The following is a 23690-nucleotide window of genomic DNA, read 5'->3' on the forward strand; positions in this document are numbered from 1 at the left end:
CTTCTCCCGATCGTTCATTTTGATTTCTCTGTAAAAACCAACGTAAATTGTTCGATTGTTTGGTTCTTCTTCAGTGGGGTTCGCTGGTTTTGATTATCCGTTCGTACTTCACTATCATCCAAGGATTAGAACTGCGCGTTCCTTACTTCTGGTAAGTGTAATGTCTTTTGCTTTTCTTGATTGTCTGTTATCAGTGATCAAAACCCTAAAGTGAGTTTTCATTTCTCTGCTGTTTGGTGGTGTAGAACAAAGCTTGGAAAGCGATGAAGCGGAAACAGCATGAGAAGCCTCAGGACAAGAGAGACTACGAGAATAATGGTGAGTCATGGTTGAGAGGGAAGACGATTGGCCGAGGGGGGTTTTCCAGGGTTTCTCTGGCTATGACGAGGAGAGTCAACACACGTCGATGCAACTTGCCGCCGATTATGGCTGTGAAGTGGGCGGAGATCCTTCAATCGGATACGCTTCAGGAGGAGAGAGAAGTTCTGGCCGACCTAGATGGATGCCCTCATATCGTTCACTGCTTTGGCGATGAAGTCACCTTTGGGAACAACGAGCTTTACTTTAACTTGCTACTGGAGTACGGTTCTGGAGGATCTCTAGCCCAACATATAAAGAGATCGAATGGTGGATTACCTGAATCCGAAGTGAAGCGCTATACAAAGTCGATTCTTGAAGGGCTCGTTTACATTCATTCTCGTGGCTATGTCCACTGCGATATCAAGCCTGCCAATATCATTCTCGTTCCTTCCTCTACATTTGCCTTCTCTTTGTCTTCCCGAAAGCGAACGACCAGGAGCTATTGCTACGTTGTAAAGATTGCAGATTTTGGATTAGCGAAGAAGGTTCAGCAGAAGAAATTGAAGAGTGGTTGGAGAGGCACTCCTCTGTACTTGTCACCGGAAGTTGTTAGAGATGGTATACAGGAGGCTCCCGCTGATATATGGGCTCTAGGTTGCACTGTGGCAGAGATGATAACTGGGAAGCCAGCATTGAGTTGCAAAGTCGGTTCGGATGTTAATTGTATTCTGTTTCAGATAAGCTCTGGTTTTTCCTTGCCAGAGGTACCCAGTGAGATGTCAGACGAGGGCAAGGATTTTCTGAATATGTGTTTCATGAAGAATGCTGAGTTGAGATGGACAGCGAAGATGCTCTTGAATCACCCATTCATTGCAGGAGATGGTATTTAAGAATTATAGGAGGCTCAGTTTGTGCAGGAGATAGGTTTTTTTTTGGTTTCTCCTGGGTTAAGAGGCTGAGCCGATGGTTTATTTTATGTGATTCATTTTTGTTCTTCATTTGGCACCATATTTTTTTTGTGAAGTGCAATTGTACAAAAGTCTATTTTATACATCAATACAAAATTATACTCTTTGCTCAATAAATTAAATTCTGAGAGAACTATCTCATCATTGTACCCTGAAGCAAAAGGTTATCCATGTTATTGTTGATGTTAAATGAAAAAAGAAGGAAGGTGAATTTGAATTGTTACTTCGCTTATGCATAACCGGAAGCCTATTTAGAATGATAATTGTACTTCTACTTTTACTTAATATTTTCTAAATTATTTTCTTCCTTTCTTCATTCCCAAATATTTTATAGTCTCAGGTTTTCTTTCCTTGTATTCAAATATTTATTAAGAAGAATTAATTGTCATACTTTTCTTTCAATTCTTTACTTTGTTTCTTTATTATTTTATACTTCATTTAGTTGCCATATTGTCAAGCAGAAGTGATAGCTGTAGTTCTTAATATCTACCATTTTCAGGTTTACTTAGTAAATGTACATCTTCATTTTCTTTTTAAATGCCCTGATAATTCTTCCTTAAGATGTATTATAATGGTTTCTTTATTGTTAGGATCATCCATTAGTAGAACAATTGCAAGTATATAATTGGAAATTTCTCATCTGATAAATTTACAGTTCTTACAGAATTTCAGGCTTTAGTTTTACTACTGAGATTGTTTAATGAATTTAAGGAGGCTTGATTGAGTTCAATGCAACACCTCTGGGTGTCCTTGAGATTTTTAGTTTCAGCAGTAGTAAAGGCAACACCACATGTGAGTTTTTCAGGCAAAAATTGTTTGAGTAACTTTGGTTTCAGCGGTTTTATATGATATAATTTATTTGGATAAGGAGAACAACAGGAGGGAGAGACTGTTATAAATGGACAGTTTCTTAACTGTTATAAATGGGCAGTTTTTGGAATAAGAGTAAAGGACATGTATGCCATTTTTATGCCCGTTGTATGTTGCTTAGATAAGGGGTAAAAATGTTTAACGAAAAGTCCAAGAAATGGGGCTATTCACTCTTTTATTAGTAGTATAGATTTACACTGCTTCCAAACTGAGCCTAAACCAAATACATTATTAGGGTAATTGTGCAATTTTGTTTGTTATCATAGGTTGGGTGGGGGTGGGAGCAGTTCTAGGTTTCTTTTCTATGTCATGCACGCCAATCAATGTTGCTGATGTGTAGCTTGGATGCAAAGTTTGGGATCACAATGGTTATCATGAAAATGACTCTAAATTAGTCATTGATGGTTTTAAAAACATTTGTGGCCACAAGGTGCCAAGCAGTCGGTTGGTAAGGTTTCCTGCTGGTCGTAGCGGAGATTTGAGATTGAACCTGCCTGCACTTGGGTTGGGGGTTATGGGTCCAGGGATGGGCTACCCCTGTTGTGTAGCCCTTCAAAGGATATAAAAAAACGTTTGTGGCATTTTTTAATTATTTTGATAATTAAAAGCTCTTTGAAGCTCAAGTCTGTTAATGAAAATTCGGAGGCTCAATGTTATTTGCTTGAGTCACACTACGCCAGGCTTATGGAGCCCACTTATTTCTTGTTTTCGATCTCTATCAATAATAAAAAAATAAAATTGAAAGAAAAAAATACAGCCTTATATTTTTCTTATTTGTTTTTCTGAGAAAAAAGTTTTACAAACAATAATTCTCTACTTTTTTTGATAATATCAATATATCATTTTTAAACCATACAACTTCAAAACATTTTTTTATGCTGATGTTATAAAGCATTTTATCAGAGATATCATCTTGGAGTGGGTCTTAATGTTTTTCATTATTGTTTTCATAACCACATTAAATTCAGGGAAAAAACTCTTTTCAAATTTTTATGCATCAAAGCACAACACAACCACGCACCAACACTGTTGAATGGATTACACATCACACCATATTTCAATTAAACGCCGAATCATAGATTAATTTGAACTAAAAAACAAGAGAGAGAGAGAATTAATCAACTTTTGTGTTGAGGCTTTGATGGGCTTGTGCTTCATAACAAAGATTGATTCCATAACATGCTTGGGCCCATTTGAGTCTTTGACTTCTTCTCCCTCCCTCAATTGTAAAAGGGGTAAAGCCAAATTCATTCATTAACCTTCCATGTCTTGGTTTACAAACCTCTCTTGCATGTAGATAGGTCACAATGTAGTGAATGGAAAGTGCTGCATTCTTTGTGGACAAGTTGGGATTGCAAGCTCAGTGATGTATGTTAACTTCTAATTAAGCATGTTTTCATTTGAAAGATTGAGTATACCAACCATATGATTTACCCAACAGTTTAAGAACTTGATGAAGTTAATAAGATCCTGTTGGAATTCAACATCTTCATTTGCTGTTGTTGGTTTCTAGGATGGGAGACCATGGCACTTTGGGGGGAAAGGTATTAGCTTGATTACAAGATCAAGATATTAGCAACATAGAACAAAAAAAAGGATATTAATTAAACAACATGGAATAAAAGCTGTCTTTATTCTTGTAGCATGATTTAAATATACCCTTCCAAGAGAGGACAATTTACTGGGGTTGTTCACAAGTAAGAAGTGATAAGCTGGCTATACAGAAACTCTTTCAAGTGATTTTGGCTTTAATCTGGTTCTTGGCCTTCTCTTTCGGCAAAAGCTGTTTAGAATGATACAATCAAATGGCTAAAACAACTGTTTGTAAGCAAAAAACTGAACTAGTGAATATTAAATATAAGACCTAATAGTACCTTGGAATGTCATTTTGACTTCAATCTTGCCAATTGGATTACTTATTAGCCAGGTTTATAAGCCTACACCACTGAAATGTGGAAGAAACTATATTTAGATAGCCCTATATAGGTCTTTGCTGTGACACATGTATGGAGTTGGTTATCTGGATAACCTTTTCTTTGTTTTCAAATCTGAAATTTCATATAAATTTGTCCTAATATGCAAACCGTCCAAACTGTTTGACCCAAATGGTTGAACCACTGACCGAAAACTGGTAGCTAGAGCGGTTCTGTTTCTGGGTCAGTTTTTAAAACCTTGATTATAAATACCAAGATTCCAAAATGCTTTTACAAATAAAAGCAAACCGCCAGCATATCATGAAATTGGCATCTACGTTAGCAGTTCTAAATGTCGGTATAAGTTAAAATTATAAAATGGGTAAATTTCTTAAACTACTCTTATGGTATAGCAAATTAACTAAGTGTACCCTTACTGTTTGAAAATTGACTAATGCTACCCCTACTATTTTTGACAATTGACTAATACTTCCCTTACTGTTAACACCCCTTAATTTCTCGTTAACAAAATGATAAAAGGGCTATTTTACCCTTTAGATATGTTTCTCTCTCAACCCTTATTTCTCTCTCTTTCTCTCCTTTTTCCCCATCGGCCTCTCCCTCTTTTTCTCTCCTTTTCCCCATCATTGTTGGGTTCACGGTCAGAGTAGCAAAACACACAAGAAATCCGCCACTGCTTTGTTGTGTGTTTTGGTCGGACCATGCGACGGAGAGCAACGGTGGATCTATCGGCTTTCGAAGAGCTTTAGCAAGACAGATAGGGGAGATCCGCCGCTGCTCTCCGTCACTTGGTCTGGCCAAAGCACACAAGTAATAAAAAGGAGAAGGGGAGATTCACCACTGCTCGATTTGTCGTTTGATCCAACCAAAACACATAGGAAAAAAAGGAGAAGGGGGGATTCACCGCTGTTCTCCACCGATGGTTGCTGCTATTTCTGATGTTTTTAGTGAGCATGTTGCCAAAACTGCCATTTTGGGTATGTTGCCGAAACCAACGCTATTGACAAATAGAGGAGTAGAATAGAGAGAAGAGAGAGCTTGTAGCGACAATTGAAGAAATCGCAACCTGCCTTCTCCACTACACAAGCCATCTGCCTTGAAGAGAAAAACGATCTCTGATCTGGGTTCAGATCAGAAACAATACAAGGAGGTGACCTGCAGGTTGAAGAAATTGCAGGCAACAGAAACAATGACCACCATTGTCTCTCTGAAGCCCTTTTTAGCTTGTCCTCTCTAAATCCCATAGCCGGTGAAATGGGACTATTCATCGTCCCCTTCCTCTCGATGTGGCGACTAAACACCAGCACCCCCTTCACCCTCTACTTTGCTGAGGACAATTTGAAAAGTTGCTAACCAAAGATATGGATGATCTAGAGAACCTATTAGATTTGAATGGACAACCTCCATTCTTCTATCAGCAGGCTTTGGTAGTTGGATTTTGAGATTGGTGTGAACACACGTCAAATCCCGTTCTAGATTGGCATGAACTTTGCTGTCATCGATCTCTCCTGTCGAAACCAATGGCAATCTAGTGTTGACAGAGACGGTTAGAGGAAGATAGAGAGAGGTTGGAGGAAGAAGGGGATGAGGGTAACATTGGGTTTTTAAAAAATTTAAAAGTCACATGGTGTCACGCGTATATGGGTTTTGACGAAATATTAATGGATACTAACGATAAGGGTAGAGCTAGACAATTGTCAGAAATAGTAGGGGTAGTGTTAGTTAATTTTCAAACAATAAGGGTATACTTAGTCAATTAGCTAAACCATATGGGTACACTTAGTCAATTAGCTAAACCATAAAAGTAGTCAATTTTCAAACAGTAGGGGTAGTCAATTTTCAACTATGGATCAATGACACTTATTTCATCAAGTCTAATAACAATGTGCCAAACAGCAAAATAGCTTGAATGGTTTTAGGTAAGTGCCATTACACAATGTTGGTCCTTACTACATATATTCTTGGGGAGGGGTAGATTGGATGCAGACCTTAGCCCGAGCTTTTAGCACCGAGTGACCATTCTTAAACTCAAAGGTAACTAATGTAAGATAGCTAATAAAAGAACAATAATATCCCAAAGAGGCAAATTTTGTGAAATTTTGAGGTGGCCTGAAGTGCAAGGCTCTTAATTAAGCTAGAAGAGTCATGACCTCTTGATTTTGGTGCTCCAAAGCAATGCATGGCTTTGCATGACAATTAATTATAGATTTTGTTTAAAAGCTATAAAAACAAAAAACAAGATCATTTCTCTTCCTTTAGGGATATTAACCTCCCATGTTGTATTCTATTTTATAGTTCTTGGAAGAAACACTTGTCAAATTCTACCCCAAGAGAAGAAAAATGAACAATTGTAAGTTTATAATTAAATAAAACTTTGTGGCTATACAATCTGCCACTACAACTAATTTGGTGCAAATTGTGGTTATTTGGATGACAAAAAATATATTTGAATTTTATTTGGTCAAAAAATGCTTTAGAAGTAATACTTTCAGGAGGACATAATTAATCATGAGCATGGAGGGGGTAGGCCCATAAATGATTCTAGGCTTCTAAGGCTCTCATAACTTGCCATATCCCATGGTTCTAGGATCATGATCCACGATTAGACAAATCTTAGCCAAGACATGGATCATTCCAGAATTCATCATAATCGCATGATTATAATATGTTTAGCCATTATATGTGAAGGTTTTATTTTTTCGAATTAGATACAACAAAATCACATGGCTAACTTCTTCTCTTCAAGTTGGATTTGTCATAACTAATCTATAAGATCAAAATGCGTCTGATGATGGGCCATGATCTCTAGATCATGGAACACTTGGAATGTTATAAGGGTTTCATATCCATCTACAAGTCTTATGCCCCTTGTCCAAAGACTTGGCCTTTTCACAATTGCCACATTAACAAAATAGACCTCATCGATATAGTAATATTTCTTCTTCCTTCTTCATTTGCTGTTTGGAAACAAAACCAACACACCAACACAAACCGTGTACTATTTAGGTCCAGTTCGTTTACCGGTAAATAAACTTAGGGAAGTTGGTCAATAGGTATCTTTTTCCTATTGTCCAACTTTACAATGTTTTTTTTGCATTTACTAATGGGCCCCATAGTAAAATAAGTTCCACTTTCACAAGTAAAACTTACTCATTTCCTACGTGGGTAAGTAACTTTCCCACCTGGGGGGGATTTTATAAAGCATAATTGGACAACTTTGCCCATTTTTATATTAGTATTTTATAAAAAAATGTCATTCTATTACTTACCTAGGAATCTTAGAAATCAAAAGAACATGAACGAGGCTTTAAAGGGTAATTCTATTAAAATAACAAAATAACCAAACATGCATGTTATGAGGCTTTAGGATAGAAGGCAAATTGTAAAGATGTTGACTATGTATAAAGTCTACAACTTTGCATATGTCTCCAAATGATGGAATATAAATAGGTAATCTTTTGTAGGAATCATCAAATGCTCAACACTATAGGGTTATGGGTTAGGGGATGGGCTACCCCTATTGTATAGCCCTTAAAAAAAACTCCATTGTGCGTATTGAATATGAGCAGAGCCAAATGTAGCAAAGGGGGCCCATGCCCCCCCATGCCTTGAAAATCCCCACAATACTCTCTTAAACCCACACCTATATTTTGGTGGCCCTATCCATGTTTCCTAACTTTTCGTCCTCTATCCATGTTTATTAGTTTTTGGCCCCCCTCAAGAGAAAATCCTAGTTCTACCCTTGTATATATATAATAAAGGAAGAAGGGCCCAAGTGTGTCTTGTATGGGTCCAATATGAAGAGAAAATTATTGGCAATGGATTACTAAGTATTGACCCAACATGTGCAAATTAAAAGGGGTTGTTGAGCCTATTAGGAGAGATCTTTCCTTGCATGGAGAGGTGGGTTTTTGCCACCTGGCATGCTCCCAATGGCCCTCATTGAATCGATGTATTCAAGTGATATAATTGGAAAATGCATCTCAGCATCCAATTGGAGAAGTTTTCCCAAATTATTCTAGTGAGCCTCATGTGAATGTAAATTGGTACCTAAGTGATTGACAACTAAAAGAAAACTTTGGTTGGCTATGAGATTTGTTGGAGATTAGCTTTAATCGAACACACTAAAGTGTCCAACTTGTATGTGGGCTCAATTCCTTGCTAAATGGCCTCTTCACATGGTTCTCCCAATTAGTTTTAAATATTGATTGCCATGATCCCGCTAGATCACTTAAAAATGTCAATATAAATTTAAAAAAAGAGAATCTCAGTGGATTGGACAAAGTATCTCTCAATCTTAAGCCAATCTTGTGGGTCCCCCAATTAAATGGCAAGTATCACATATAATGACACCTCCATTATTGTTAAATTAGAGGGAATCATAACTATCAAAATTAGATTTCCTTTCATACATGATTTTGAATAAGGTTTTAAAAATCAACCCATAAATGGAACCACCATGGCCACCGATTTCCAGGTCAATGTTTCGACGATAAGTGGTTGTCTTTCTTGTATGAGAAGAGAGGCTGAGACATAGGTGCCTATCAGATAAGAAAGAAAGAAAGAAAAGAAGGAAAGAAAGAAAGAAAATGGAAAGAGATAAAGGAAAAAAAGGAAAGGAAGGAAACAAAGCAAAGAAAGGAAGGAGGGAAGAAGGAGGAGGATTCAATATTCACTAGTGACGGCGACGATGGCAACAACAAAAATACAGTGACAAGTCAACACATCCATTCGTATCTCTCTCTTGTTTCAGAGCTCAAATCTAAGATTTCTCCGCTCCAGTCTTGCTTCTATCATCTCTCTAATCACTCTCTGTGATTTCAATGATCTTTGATCTCAGTCCCTCTCCATCTTTCAACATTTTGTTTTCTTATTAAACAATGAATCATTGTTCGGGTCAAATGGGTTGACAATTCAACCACCCAAGTCAGTGGTTCTTTGACCAAATCAACAATTTTTTTCCGAAGAACGACTCAAGGGTGAAGCGAAACCAATTGCCTGGATGATTTCTAAACCGAATGGTCCGATCATTTGGGCTAATAACGATTGAAAACATTGATTTTGAATGTAGATTTGGGTGGACTCTTCAAATGAAACCAACTCACTATAAAAGGGGAGATGGGGTGAGAGGAAGGAACCTTTTTATTAGGGGAACAAAGGAGAAAAAGCTGATGAATCACAAAGAAAAAAAAAAAGAAAAGAAGAATCACTAGTGCAATCCTATGGTCAAGAAACTGGCTTTAATTTTCAATTAATTGTGGTTTCTCCAAGTTGTTTGGGCACACAAGCCACCATTTTTCTCTTTTAGTTTTACTTCAATTTCCTCAATGTTTTTAGCTTTTCTTGTTACAAGAAGAAGGAACAAGAAGGTTGTGACAACTTGACTATTGAAACTTCAAAATTACTACAGCTTCATGTCACATCAATTAAAGGATTTGGTTCTTTAAGTTGTTGTAACAAAAAAGTTTTACCAAATTGCTACAACTGAAAAATCTCCTATTAGATTGCTATAGCCAAGATGACTGAAAAATCTCCTATTAGATTGCTATAGCTAAGAAACCTTCTATAATTAATTGAGGATATTCATTTCAACCATTCATGTTCTAATTGTTGATTAATCTTGATGAAATTTTGTTCACACAAAGCTGGTCATTGCTTGTTTCTCATAATTGCAAGTTAATATCATGGCTTCGGATTTTGTACAAGACAAGAGAACCAAAGGGTTTTCTTCGTTAAAAAATAAGAAAAAGAGAGATTGTATCCTACTTACATTTTATAAAAAAAAATCAATAAAATTCTGAATTTGTCTTCATATTTTTTGTGCTTCAAATTTATGCACAAAATTTGTGTCGATGAAATTTATGCACACTTCACAAAATTTCTGAAATAAATACTTGAAGTAATTTATTTCAAGGTTATAAAATTTAATTTTTAACTAATAGATTTTTTAATTAGGGTCTAAAGTAGCCCATTTTCAAACTTTAGAGTCTAAAGTGCCCTTTTCAAACTTTACTAGTGCTACATAAGCGTGCTTTTATTATTTTATTCATTGTCTAATGGATTTGTCCATGTCATTTCAAATATTTTTTGTTTTTGCCTTTGAGTGGCCTGAGTCGAGGGCAGATTTAGTCCTCACAAAATTGTGCTCACACCATTCTGGCAACCCTTTCCAACCATGCATTGGGAATATCTCTATACTTATATATTTTTATTCATGGGAAGATGTTCTCTGTTTCTTTTCACTAAAGTCTGGGGTCAAAATGTCATTTTCATATATGGTAAAAGACTTAAACCTCCCCTAAATTTTAAGATAAATACTCCTACACCCCCTCTACTTTCTCATAGGATTTGAATTGCCTCTTGTGTAAATAAGATCCTGTTATATTTGACAAAATTGATGGAAAGACTTTTTGCCCTTCATTATTTATTAAAATTTCAAATTGTGTAAATAAGATCCCATTATATTTGACAAAATTGATGGAAAGACTTTTTGCCCTTCATTATTTATTAAATTTTCAAAGAAAACTATCGAAGCTGTAATGGAAAATGTATCAAGATGACTGATAGCTCTAAAAATGAATAGGAGGTACTTTATAACTGCAAACAAATAATTCACCTCTTTCTTTTCGTCAAAGCTCTATATTTGAAGTTCAAACAAGTGAAGTAACCCGAGCTTCAGAGCCATGTCTTCTATCTTAGGTTTTGAATTTCTAGGAACTTGTTAAGATCTTGGTCAATTTTGAGGCTCTTAACACTAATCCATTGTTTAAGCTCGATGGACAAAATGCTCTACAAGAGTACTCCTGCAAGGAGTAGAATGTTTAAACAATGTTAAGCTATCAAAATTGGTAATATGCTCTTCCATGGAGATTCATTCAGATGGATGATCAAATAGGAGGGATTATGAAACAATAAGCCTATTGAGAGATGCTGGAGTTAAATTAGCTATTGTTTCCAACTTTGATGCTTGCTTAAGGATACCATTGAAGGATCTCATTGATGTTACAGATTTGTTTGATGCCATTATTATATCATCAGAAGTTGGATATGAAAAACCAGATGCAGAGATCTTCAAAGCCACCTTAGATCATATCAATGTGGAGGCTGACAAAGTAGTGCATGTTAGAGATGATCCAAGGGCAAATAAAGTGGGAGCCCATGCCGTAGAAATTGATTGCTGGTTGTGGGGATAAGATGTAAAGACATTTGCAAAGATACAAAACTGCATTCTCAGATAAAATTCATAGACTCCGCCAAACTCAGGGCCCATTGCTCTTCAGTATGAGATGAAACATGTCTCAAAAATGGTCCATTAGAATCTTACAAAGCATCTAGGAAAGTATCTCAGGCGTATGTTAGCTCAACATTGCAAAGGAAAGCATTGATTGTTGGGTTAAGTACTCTACAATCCAATGCAGAATTCTGATAACAGCCCCCCATAGTCTACTAGTAGTCTTCCCCCTACCGCATCCTGTCGGTGAATTTGCACGGTCAGGATTCATCCCCCTGTACGGTAGGGCTACAAAATTCTGATCAATCATTCTCCCTTGATTGTTTTTGGTTTCATAGCAGGGCAACAAAGGAAAAATTGGGTTTTAAAAAAATTAACACCCATGTGATAATGTGATAATATATGCAAACAGTTCTGGATGATATCATAATATAGGGGAGGTAGGTCCAATTTGAAAACAGAGAGGATGCAGAGATTTAAGTCTTTTACCCTTTTTTATTCTTTGGAATTGAAGTTGAACGTTTTGCAAAATTCAGATTGTCAAAAGCCAAAATTTCTTATGTTCATGTACTATCCAATACGGGTCCAAACTAGAAAATCGGGCTTCGGCTTGGACCTTGCTTGGTCTTTACATAAGAGCCGGGCTTGGATCAAACATCTAGCCCGATGGTCGGGCCAGGCTTCGGGCCTGGTCATTTCTCTATTGATGAATGAATTTTGGGAAGAGAAATCGTAGCCCTCGATTATCCTCTCTATAATCTAGGGTTTATATTTGAGGGTCGCTCCAAAACCCTTCTCTCTGTCAGTCTCTACCGTCGTTCCTTCACTCACAGCCGAGAGCCGAATACAGCAGCAATGGTGAGAACTACAGAACTAGATATAGTAGAGTTACTTTTTGTTTCCGGTGACTTTTGCCTTGCGAAATGCATATGCTTGTTCTCTCAAATTCTTTGCATCTCATCTACGTTGAATCTTACAGCACAATGTTCTAGAGCTACTCTGAATGATACCCGTTTCATGGTATCTGGTTTTTTCTGAACATATCTTTGGTCATCAGCTTGTTTCATCATCTGTGGGATATATAGGGTTTTAGAACCACTACAAGTTGTGTTATATACGTTAGATTGGAATTGCTTTCTCAGCCAGATTGATTTTTAATTTTAGGGTCTCCTTATCTCGTAGCTTCTGTTGTATTAAGTCTGAAAATTGTGCATATTTCTGAACCTTATTTGCATGAGTATTGGCATGCTTTCCCACAAAATATTTCCGTGTGTAATCACATTTGCATCATTTCTAACATTTAAAACAATTTATCTGTGCATTATAGGCCTTTGTCAAAGCTCAGAAGTCAAAGGCGTACTTCAAGCGTTTTCAAGTAAAATACAAAAGAAGGAGAGGTATTGTGTTTTGACCCCATGGTTCACTTCATTGCATTTAGCATTTGTCTAGTTTCTCTCTCATGCATTTGATATCCTTGATATGCAGAGGGAAAGACTGACTACAGGGCGAGGATTCGCCTAATCAACCAAGACAAGAACAAGTACAACACACCGAAATATCGTTTTGTTGTACGATTTGTATCCTTAAAGTTGTTTGTTTATTATGCTTAAGTAATTATTTTTAGATTATTTTAGTTCTTAAGTCAAGAATGACTGTTATGATAAAATTTATCAAAACAAAAGACTGTTATTATAAAATGCCTAGTCAAGATGCTGGGTGGTGTGATATGTCTTTACCTTTTGGAGGCGTATAGTTTCCTTGTGGTTGTTTGGTACTGTGGCCATTTATTGAAGAAACGTTTTGTACGGAATTTTTCTTGAAAAATAAGATTAAATGCTTATTGCTGTTGTTTGAAAACTAGGTGCCATTAGGTGCTATTCGGCTCCACATAAGCTGAATAGTAAATAAATGGCCGGGTGTTGGGGGAATCATGAAAAATGGTGTTTCCCCAATGCTTGGCTCTCACACAAACCAAGACAAACGTTTTTATCTAATAAATGTCTTACCAAATAGCCTTTTGGAATAAATGCTTATCAGCCTATGTTGCAATAGGCCGGTGCCATTTTTCAAATAAACGGTCACAGAACCAAGCACCATCATTGTATGGTTTATCAGTCATCCAGAACAATGAGGAATCTCAACTTTCCAGTTTAATTTGCAAACTAACTTTGAGATTTTGTCTCTGAAAAATTTTACATGGCAATGGAAATTGAGAAGCTCTATCACCTTAGTTGGTTTTGACCTCACTGAGATATGGGATTTATGGTAGGTTGTTTGTTGTTGATAAGTGATGGGCTTGTATGCCATGTAGAAGGTGTGGCTGTAGAGACTTGGGTTTGATAAGAATGTGGGCTTTTTATATGGATCACCAAATTATCAAGTGTGTTTTTTTTCCAGTTTGGTTGAGTTAATGTGGGTCTATAGTAAAAATGGTATCTTGTTCTCTATGTTTTCAATCTTAACACCGCTACTAGACTAACAAAGATATTATTGCACAAATATTATCTGCCAGTATTGCTGGTGATATGATCCTTGCAGCAGCTTATTCTCATGAGTTGCCGCGCTATGGTCTTGAAGTAGGTCTGACTAACTATGCAGCAGGTATGTTCTTTGCGATTGAAAGTATTTTCCCCTGTAATTTCTTTTTTTTTTTTTTTTACTTTAGTTTGATGTTGGTATTCTAATAATTAACATGATTCCCAGCCTATTGTACTGGACTTCTCTTGGCTCGCCGAGTACTGAAGATGCTTGAAATGGAAGATGAATATCAAGGCAATGTGGAGGTATTTAACCTTAATTATGGTTTGTTTTCTTGCCTTCGATCTCTTTCATTAAAAGTTTTTAACTTTGATCTCACATGCTTTCTGTTAGGCAACTGGGGAGGATTACTCTGTAGAACCCACAGAGAGCAGGAGGCCTTTCCGTGCTCTTCTTGATGTTGGTCTGGTTAGAACAACTACTGGAAACCGTGTTTTTGGTGCCCTTAAGGTAAAAAACCATAGTTATTTATTGTTTATTGGTATTTTGTTCTTATTTCTTCATTTACTGTACATCTTGTTGTCAAATGGACTAGTAGCTATGTGGTATACATTTCAATTTTTATGGGGGGGTGTTTCCTATGTTTACTTGGTTCTTTCAATCATCAGTTTTATTCAATGCACAAAGGAAACAGACTTGAGGAAACTACGGAGGACTTTTCGAAGAATGCATGACCAATGTCCATTAATATATGAACCTCTAGATTGCCTTAATTATCTAAAGACTGGTAAAATTTGGATTTTTTGGGGGTTGGTGACCATAATCTCAGTCATTTTGTAATAGACCGGTTTTACGGGTGTGGATACCAGCAGTCTGTAAGCATATCAGAATGGCTTATGACGTTCACATCCTGTTTTGTAATACTGAAGGTCCCCAGCTTTTCTGCACACACTGCTAATGTTGTTTTATAGAACTGGCCTTGTCAAGGGGATTAGGCCATAGTTTTCCATAGACCCTTTTTCTCTTAGTATAATTTTTCCATAGTTTCCTTGGGGTGCCTGTGCTAACCATACGTGAAGCTTCATTTGAAGCTTTCATGAGAACATTGTTGTGGATAGAGACAAAAGTTGTTTGATCACTTTGTCCTGCAAGCTGAAGTAATTTTAATGTACCTTGTTCTTCCTTCAGAGGGCAATTTATTGCTTTCGTTTTCATTTATCTTGTTAGGAACTTGGATCTCGAACCATTTTTACTGAAGGTCCCCAGCTTTTCTGCACACACTGCTAATGTTGTTTTTTAGAACTGGCCTTGTCAAGGGGATTAGGCCATAGTTTTCCATAGACCCTTTTTCTCTTAGTATAATTTGTCCATAGTTTCCTTGGGGTGCCTGTGCTAACCATACATGAAGCTCCATTTGAAGCTTTCATGAGAACATTGTTGTGGATAGAGACAAAAGTTGTTTGATCACTTTGTCCTGCAAGCTGAAGTAATTTTAATGTACCTTGTTCTTCCTTCAGAGGGAAATTTATTGCTTTCGTTTTCATTTATCTTGGTAGGAACTTGGAACTCGAACCATTTTTACTGTTTTGATGAATAGATGAAGGATCAATTGATTTCATTTATCTCATATTCCACTCATTGATTTCAGGGAGCATTGGATGGTGGACTAGACATTCCTCATAGTGACAAAAGGTTTGCTGGCTTCAAAAAGGAGGAGAAGCAGCTGGATCCTGAGGTTCACCGCAAATACATATATGGTGGACATGTTGCTTCATACATGAGGGTGAGGCCCAAGAACAAATTTTAGAGAAAAAAGATTACAGGGCACATAGAGGGCTTTTAGCTAGAGTATTAGGATAAAAGGGATAGGATTGAACCCGGTTATTTTGTAGTTCAGAAGGAATATTGCTTTCCATCTGAGTTTGCTAATTGATTGACAGGCATTGAATGAAGATGAGCCAGAAAAATACCAGTCTCACTTCAGTGAGTACATCAATAAAGGGATTGATGCTGATAACATAGAAGAGTTATACAGGAAGGTCCATGCAGCTATTCGTGCTGACCCTACCACGAAGAAGTCTGAGAAGCAACCCCCCAAAGAACACAAGAGGTAGGAGAGTCCTCATTTCTGTTTCCCCTTTTCCCTTATTTCTGATACATATACTCACACAAACACACTTGGATTTTCTGTCATACTTCAGTCAGTAGAGCTTAGGCTCTGTTTGATTTGCTAGAAAGAGGTGGGAAAAATGGAATATTCCTAAAATATTCCACTTTCCCATGTTTGTTTTGTGAGACGCACAGAAATGGGACGGGAAAATAGGGGGATACACTTTCTCAAAAACTGGGATTCAGGGTCGCACAAAACAATGTGATCCCAATGAGAAAATGAAGGGAAAGAGTATCAGGCTTGCTTGTTAAAAGAGTTTGTTGTCTGTCTTATCCACTTCCTCTGCCCAATAGCAACATTTAAGCTTCCGGTGACTTTTTCAGATAGATGGTCGTCTCCTTGTAACCTTTCAAACAGTTTTTAATTCCTCTTTATTTTTTGAGCTCCAAAACCCAAATAGATATATGGTGCAATCACCGTGGGCCTTGGCTGCCATGGTTTTCGACAACCAATGCTCCCTCTCTCTCTCTATCCAGCATTTGATTTCCTTCTACCATTTTACTTTGATTAATAGATCTAAACTAATTTTTTCTCAAAAAAACAGAGCTCTTTTCTTCTCTTCATTTCTCCATCTCTTACTCTGTGTTCTCTCCCCCGTCTACTACATGGGTATTACTGTTATTCTAATACAATGATTTCCATCAAATTATAACAGATACAATGTTGTTTCAAAGCCCAGAAGCCAATAAACAAATCCCAACATTGGCAAGCCAGTAGTGTTGAAGCCCACCTTTAAATCTCTTCCAAACCTGAAAAACTGCAATCACCCACCATATGTTTGATCAAATTCCCTATCAAACACCTTTGCTTGGAACAGTCTCATCCAAACCCATTTCACCAGTCGTGATCCCATTCATCTAATTTGGAGCGTATGGGCACTTGAAATTACTATGGAAGAAAAAGAATTTATGAATCATGATATACTGTAGGACAAAGTGGGTTAAAGCATGGTTTTCAAAACCGGACCAGATCGGATGGTCGGACCAGAAAACGGGAACTGGTCAGGTGATGTGTTCCGTTTTACCCCAGAACCTTTTTTTGGTCAGCAAACCACTGACCCAGGAGACTGAACCATTCGAACCGTCCAACGGTTTGGCCGTTTTTAATTTGTTTTTATTCTTTTTGCTAGAACGGGCTGTCCATTCAGTTCAAACAGGCAGACCATTTGACCCGGGAACTGGACCTGACTGGTTTGTTGTCAAGTTCGGTTTTAAAAACCTTGGGTTAAAGTGCCTTCTCACAATGTCATTTCATGGATAGCAATGGTTCGTAGCTATGTGAAAAATTATGGATTCAATGAGAGTTTGAAACTTTTTAGAGGGACAATTGATTTTTGGAGCTAAATAGTTTTATTTTCAACTTTGATTTATGGCATGTTTTCTCTCAACAATTTTCTCATAAACCAAACGATAGAAAATGAAAACTTCACACTTTCTCATCCCATCCCATCCCATCCCTTCCTTTTCAATCCCACCTTAGAGGTTGTTGAAAACACAGTGATTGAGGTTTCTAATAATTTTATTCAGCTCGATAAAAGTATTGCTTTGTGTTACAGGTATAATTTGAAGAAACTGACCTACGAGGAAAGGAGGTCTAAGTTGATTGAGCGATTGAATGCTCTCAATTCGGCAGCTGGAGCAGATGATGAAGAGGATGAAGATGACGAGTGAAAGTACCCTGACAAATCTAAGAAAAAATTTTTGGTGCTTCTCTCTACATCTACCTTGTTGCCATTCCCCCTTTAGTTCATTTTGGAACATATTTTTTTTAGCACCCTTAAGCTGTCTGGAGGTGTTTTGGATTTTACAATGCGGGCCCTTTTTGAAACATCTTACAATATTTTCATTCACATGCAACTTCATTTTTGATTCAGTAGCTGTTGCAACTTCAGTTTTGATCTAGCATCTGTTTTCCAATTTTTTTCTCCATTTCTTCATGGTTGCAATTTTTTAGAGGTAAAATGTTGTACTTTGATTTTATTTCTCTTTTAATTTGTAAAGGGCAAATGGTGAGGCCTCTTCTTTATCCTTAACAAGATTAAAAGAGATAAATTAAACGAAGTACATCCTTTTCTCTGCCTGTAGCAATGAAGAACAGGGTATCAGTGTATGGAAATGGGTGACGCCTATTCACAGATGGATCTTACATTGAAGCCACAGGTAAAACGGCTTTTGGATATGGGTTGTATGCTCCAAATGGTAACATGGTATATTCTCCCGCAAACAAATATGTTGCTGCAAGCAGTCAGCAAGCAGAACTGAAGGCTATGATAGAGGTTCCGAAGAATGAAGACTATTAGTAGTTTGGGACATAAAATATTGGTTCTTTATGCTAATGATCAAGGTAAAATACTGAAGATCACATGGGTGGAGACACAACAGAATTGTGTAGATAAGGGCAGCCTACATAGAGTTAATGATATGGAAGACATTCGGTTCATATATTATGTAAACAGGGAATTTAAGTATGTAACAATGAACAAAAGATGCAGTGTCCGGTTAACGTGACCCGAATAGCTTAGAGATACGGAGAAGAGTAAGATCCAAGACCCAGCGTATGGTGAGTTGTTTCCAATGCACAGCTGAATTGACCATTGTTAAGGCTGCAATGGGTCGGGTCTGTCATGATGGACCCAAACTGGTTGGACCGGTTCTGGTCTGAGGATCTGATACCGATGAGTCAGTTCAGTTCTGGTTTCTGATATGTTATCAGATCTGGTTGTCCCTAGAACTATTGGTTCAGTTTTGACTCTAAAATTACAGCTTTATTGGATCTGATTTGGTTCAGGTTCCTTAATCTTTCTTAGGTCGGTTCTGATTCCAGACAAACCTGACCTATTGGCAGACCTAGCTGTTGGGACCAGAATTGTTTGATTCTAGGCATCGTCATGTTCAATTTGTAGGAGACTTGGTGAGATTCAGAAATTGGCTTAAATATAACCTAAAATTTTCAAATGGCCTTTAACATACTCTAAAACTGGCCCCACTAGACTTCAAATGTTACATGCCCTATGTATATGAAATCAAATAATTTGTTTAATATTCGAAAATTACTATTTTACCCTTTCAAATTCTCCAACCTTCACTTCCTTTTTGCGCTGTTTTCTCTCCTGATCATAGCAGAGACTTGGGATTAGTAACTGCTATATTTGAAAAAAAAAACAACTGCTACATTAATTAAAAAAACAATAAAAAAGCTTACGATATTGACCTTATGTTGGATTTGGTAGGTTGGGCCTGTAGGATAATGTTTTGAAAGCAACTCATATGTAGTGGCAATTGGGCGGGTTGGGTTGGATTAGGTTTGGGTTGAGTTTCAACCCAATCCATCTAACTCGTAACCCATTAATGACCCAGTTATATAAAATTAAATGGGTTGGGTTCAATCTAAACCCGCTTTAACCCAATCCAACTCACCCAAACCTATTAATCTTATTTTTATGGACTTAAAAATAACTCTCTCTTAACAAATAAGTTTGTTATAGCTTGGTGGTAATTGTAGTTATATTTTACATAAGTGGTGAAGGTTCGAATCACATTATATGCATGTTATTTTTACACAAGCGGTGAAGCCATTTGACTATGTTCGGATTTTGGGTTTGATCGAACCACTTAGGTTCAATCTAGTCAAACTAACTTGAACTATCTAATTGGATTATCTTCGAGTTAACCACATCAAGGGTGGTTGAACCATTTAGATCTGGATCAATCCGGTCGGACCGGGTCGGTTCAGTCAGTCAATGGTGGGTTGACTTGGATCAGACCATATCAGGTTTGTGCAGGGGTTTGGGACCAAACTGATTGACCCAAAGTGGGCCAACATAAGTAAATCGGATTGGTCTGGATTTAGGTTGGGTTGTGTGGATATTAGTAGGCCAGACAGTCCAGACCAGGCAAGGCACATGGGCACCGAACCATCCTGCCTGAAACCGTTTCAGATTTAAGTCAATCCGGATTGGCTTGTACCAGGTTGGATCATGCTGTGTGAGTACTGGTTGGATCGGACGACCCAAACCGGGCAGAGCAAGCGGTACCAAACCATCCCGCCTGGGGTCTATTTTGGATTCGGGTCGACCCGTATCGGTATATGTTGGGTTGAGTTAGGCCGCGTTGAACTGGTCCGAACTCAGGTCAAATTGATTTGGATTTATGTTAGGTGGAATGTGTCGATTCAAGACAAAACTAAATTTAGTCAATAATTAATAGAAAATTAATGCATTAATTTTAAATTATTTAATTCAAATGAAGAAAATTAAAAAAAAGGTCCAAGGAAATAATAATACTTATGTCTGTAATGGTTAACCCAATGGTTATCCACAACTCAACCCAACCCATTTAAATGGGCGGATTGGATGATGGGTTGATCATACAACTTGCCAAGTAAATGGGCGGGTTGGGTGAAAAATTGCCACCCTAATCATATGTGTGCTAGAACCACAGCTTCAAATAAGATTTGGAACCAACTCATGCTTAATGTTACAACTTGCAGAGATGCAGATGATGTTATAAGTTACAGCCATACATCTCCCGTGGGCATTACAATCTTTTGTTTTTGATAAGTTGGAGTACCAAGTATTGACTTGTCTTGTTGCTTCAGTGCCCCTATTTTCGTGCTTAAACAATTGAAAAGTGAATAGATTTCAATTCATGTTCATTGTTGACCTGGCTGGTCGAAACGTTCCAACGGTCACTCAGCTAGGATTCCGGATCTGGTTTAGTCAAGACACATCAGACAATCAAGAACCGTTCGATTTGATTGGTTCGAATATTGACCCGTTTGACCTAGTGATTGGGTTGTGGGTAAGGTGATCATTTCAGCCCAGCACGACCTGGCCCAAAAATTCCGGGCTTGGGCCTGGGTTTTGTGTTCAGGCCCAGCCCGGGCCCAGGCCCATATCCGGCCCGCAAATTTTAGGGTCGAGCTTGGGCTTAATACTTCAAGCCCAGCCTGGGCCTGGCCCGATCCGCATATATTTAAACTTACACATTTTGTGTATAATGTATACATATGTATACATGTTATTTTACATTATATTATATATTTTATATATAAATATTATACAATGACATGTATAATTTATATTATATGTAATATTTTATATTATATAATGTATAAAATAAGTTTATATACATGTTATGTCATTTAATATATAGATATGTAATGTTTTATATATGAGTGACATTGGCACAGGCCCAGCCCGGCCCGAGCCTATATAGACTTGGGCTAGGGCTTATGTTTCAGGCCTAGAACCCTAGGCCAGCTTGGCCCAAGATCACCCCTAGTTGTGGGTTGTACACTCAATGCATGCAAAACTTTCGAAGGCCATAACTTTACACTCTGATGTCCGATTGGGGTGATTTTTTGTCCTTTTTGGCTTCAAATTGCAATTTTAATATTTTTTTACAAATAAAAAGTTAAAAACTTAACTAAAAAAACATAAATTTAATATAAAATAATACATATAAAATATCTAAAACATATTCATACATTATTTATTGTTAAAATATATATTTATACACACACATGCACTAACATGGTATGGTCTGAATCGATTGACCTGGCTGGTTGAACCGATGACCCACGACCTGGAGACAAAAACAATTCGACTTCTGGGTCAGTTTTTAAAACTTTGCCTAAAATATCGATCGTCTTATTAGAAGAACTAAAGAACACCAAAGGACTCAGAAATAAGGTGTAATTTAAGGCTCTGTGGTTTTTCAGCTGTTTACAAGTCGAGTAGACCGATTTTTGGTCTATTCTCATTTGGTTCATGGAAGATGTATTCGCCAAAAGCTAGAGCGCCGAAAAGATATGAAAAACTCATTTTGGGCTGATTTTGGAAATCTCTAACTAAAGTTTTTCGCGTCTTTCGTATTTTATTCTTGTTAGAAATACATGAAAACACGTACAAAAAGACGTATATCTAACAAACTAGCTTTGAACTACTCAGATTTTCATACAAAAACTCAATAAATCTTTTGACTATCAAAACTACCAAAAAATCTTTCCAAGAAGAGAATTGCCAAACGGCCCCACAAAAGAAATAATCCAGCTGGTTGAAAACTACGGTTAACTGTCCAGCTTATAGAACATTGTAATTTGTAAATGTGACGAGGGGACCCACAACAACCACAAAAGTGTTATCTCTGCGCGTCAATGCCAATTTGATGCGTGGTCGTCGTTGACACGTCCAAACCCATGAAAATTACATCTTATAAATGGGCCAACATTTGATTGTCATTTCCCATTTCTTCCCAGTGAACGCTAATCGGGTCTCAACGTATCTCTAGGGCAAGATATCCAAAAATAGCAGAATAATTCATTTATACTGAAAAGGTTTGATTTTGATATTTTGAATAAAGCAAGTGGTGCCCAGTGCAATGGACTCAGAAATCTGACCAGGTGAGTAATGGGCTAATTTGTGAAAGAATCTACTTACCTGCAGTATTTCGGTTTGGGATAAACAATGGTGCTTCATCAATTATTCAATCTCGTTTTTGTTTTATGAGAGGTTTAGAGGAACTAAATATAAGTTATGTTATAGGGGAAATTCTCGATTAATATCCTGTATTTTTAGAATGCGATACTTTAGTACTGAAATATTTAAAATATGACAATCCAATACATATAGTTAATTAATTATTAATCAGTCATTAAGTGATATTTGAAAAAGATACAAATGTACTTATCATCTAATTTTATTTATCAACCATCCAAACATTGACAAAAAATTAACAATCCCAAATCTTTGCTTTTTCATCCATTGAAGAAAGTTGGAATCATGTTTGAGTGGACATTCTGGTGACTCAAACTTTCTTGAATAGAAGAGGCAAGGATTTGAGACTGTTAATTTTTGTCAATGTTTGGATGGTTGATAAAGAAAATTAGATGGCATTTGAAGGGCATTTTTGTCTTTTTCAAATGCTACTTAACGACTGATTAACAACTAATTAACGGCAGGTACTGGATTGTCACTTTTTAAAAATTTAGGTACCGAATTGTCGCATTATAAAATTCAGGGACCAACATTTTGTAATTGCAAACTTTGGCACTAGGCCCAAAGTTTTTTACCATTGCTGAAACTTCCCCTAAAAGTTTGGTAATTGCAATCACTTCCCTGAATTTTTAATGTAATTGCCAGTAGACCCCCTTTTAAAATCCTCTAATAGGAAACATGAAAATGTCTAAAATGCCTATATAATTATTTTTTATCAAAATGCTTATTTTCCAACTCTTTACATCAATCACTACCCCAAATCCTTCCAATCTCTGTTTGAAATTTAACAAATGTGAACACTCAAACAATTTTTGATTATATAAGGGTAAACAAAGAAGGTGACGAAAAAAAATAATTGCAGTTTTGTTTGATTAGACGACTTGACTTGAAACTAACAATCAAACTGTTCCATGTTCCTATTCACCCAAAAAAGGTTTTTTTTTTTTTTTTTTTTTTTTTTTGTATTTTGTTTTGAGGGTCCATGTTGACCTCTATGGTTCTGCAAATCTAGTTATCATTTTTAGGGTAAATTGCTGAAATCTCCCTGAAGTTTTTTACCGTTGCTAAAACTTCTACTAAAGTTTGGTAGGTGCAATCACTTCCTTGAATTTTTGATACAGTTGCAAGTAGACCCCCTTTTAAAATCCTAAGGTGACGAAAAAAATAATTGCAGTTTTGTTTGATTAGACGACTTGACCTGAAACTATTAATCAATACTGTTCCATGTTCCTATCTCTGATCA

General features: G+C 36.9%; 1 protein-coding gene and 1 pseudogene across 1 annotated transcript; both read left to right on the forward strand.

Annotated features, from left to right (window-relative positions):
- On the forward strand, positions 1–1424 carry LOC104609228 (mitogen-activated protein kinase kinase kinase 20 pseudogene; annotated as a pseudogene).
- Positions 1425–12018: 10594 nt separating this feature from the next.
- LOC104609191 (large ribosomal subunit protein uL18-like) lies at positions 12019–17823 on the forward strand. The gene is made up of 9 exons (XM_010275440.3): positions 12019–12161; positions 12631–12700; positions 12789–12880; positions 13778–13904; positions 14007–14086; positions 14175–14291; positions 15430–15564; positions 15722–15891; positions 17507–17823. Exons 1-9 carry the CDS (start codon positions 12159–12161, stop codon positions 17619–17621), a joined length of 909 nt encoding a protein of 302 aa, XP_010273742.1. The 5' UTR covers positions 12019–12158; the 3' UTR covers positions 17622–17823.
- Positions 17824–23690: the final 5867 nt, after the last annotated feature.

This window comes from Nelumbo nucifera, chromosome 8 (genome assembly GCF_055504915.1).
Source record: "Nelumbo nucifera cultivar China Antique chromosome 8, China Antique-T2T, whole genome shotgun sequence".
In the NCBI taxonomy this organism is placed as follows: domain Eukaryota; kingdom Viridiplantae; phylum Streptophyta; class Magnoliopsida; order Proteales; family Nelumbonaceae; genus Nelumbo; species Nelumbo nucifera.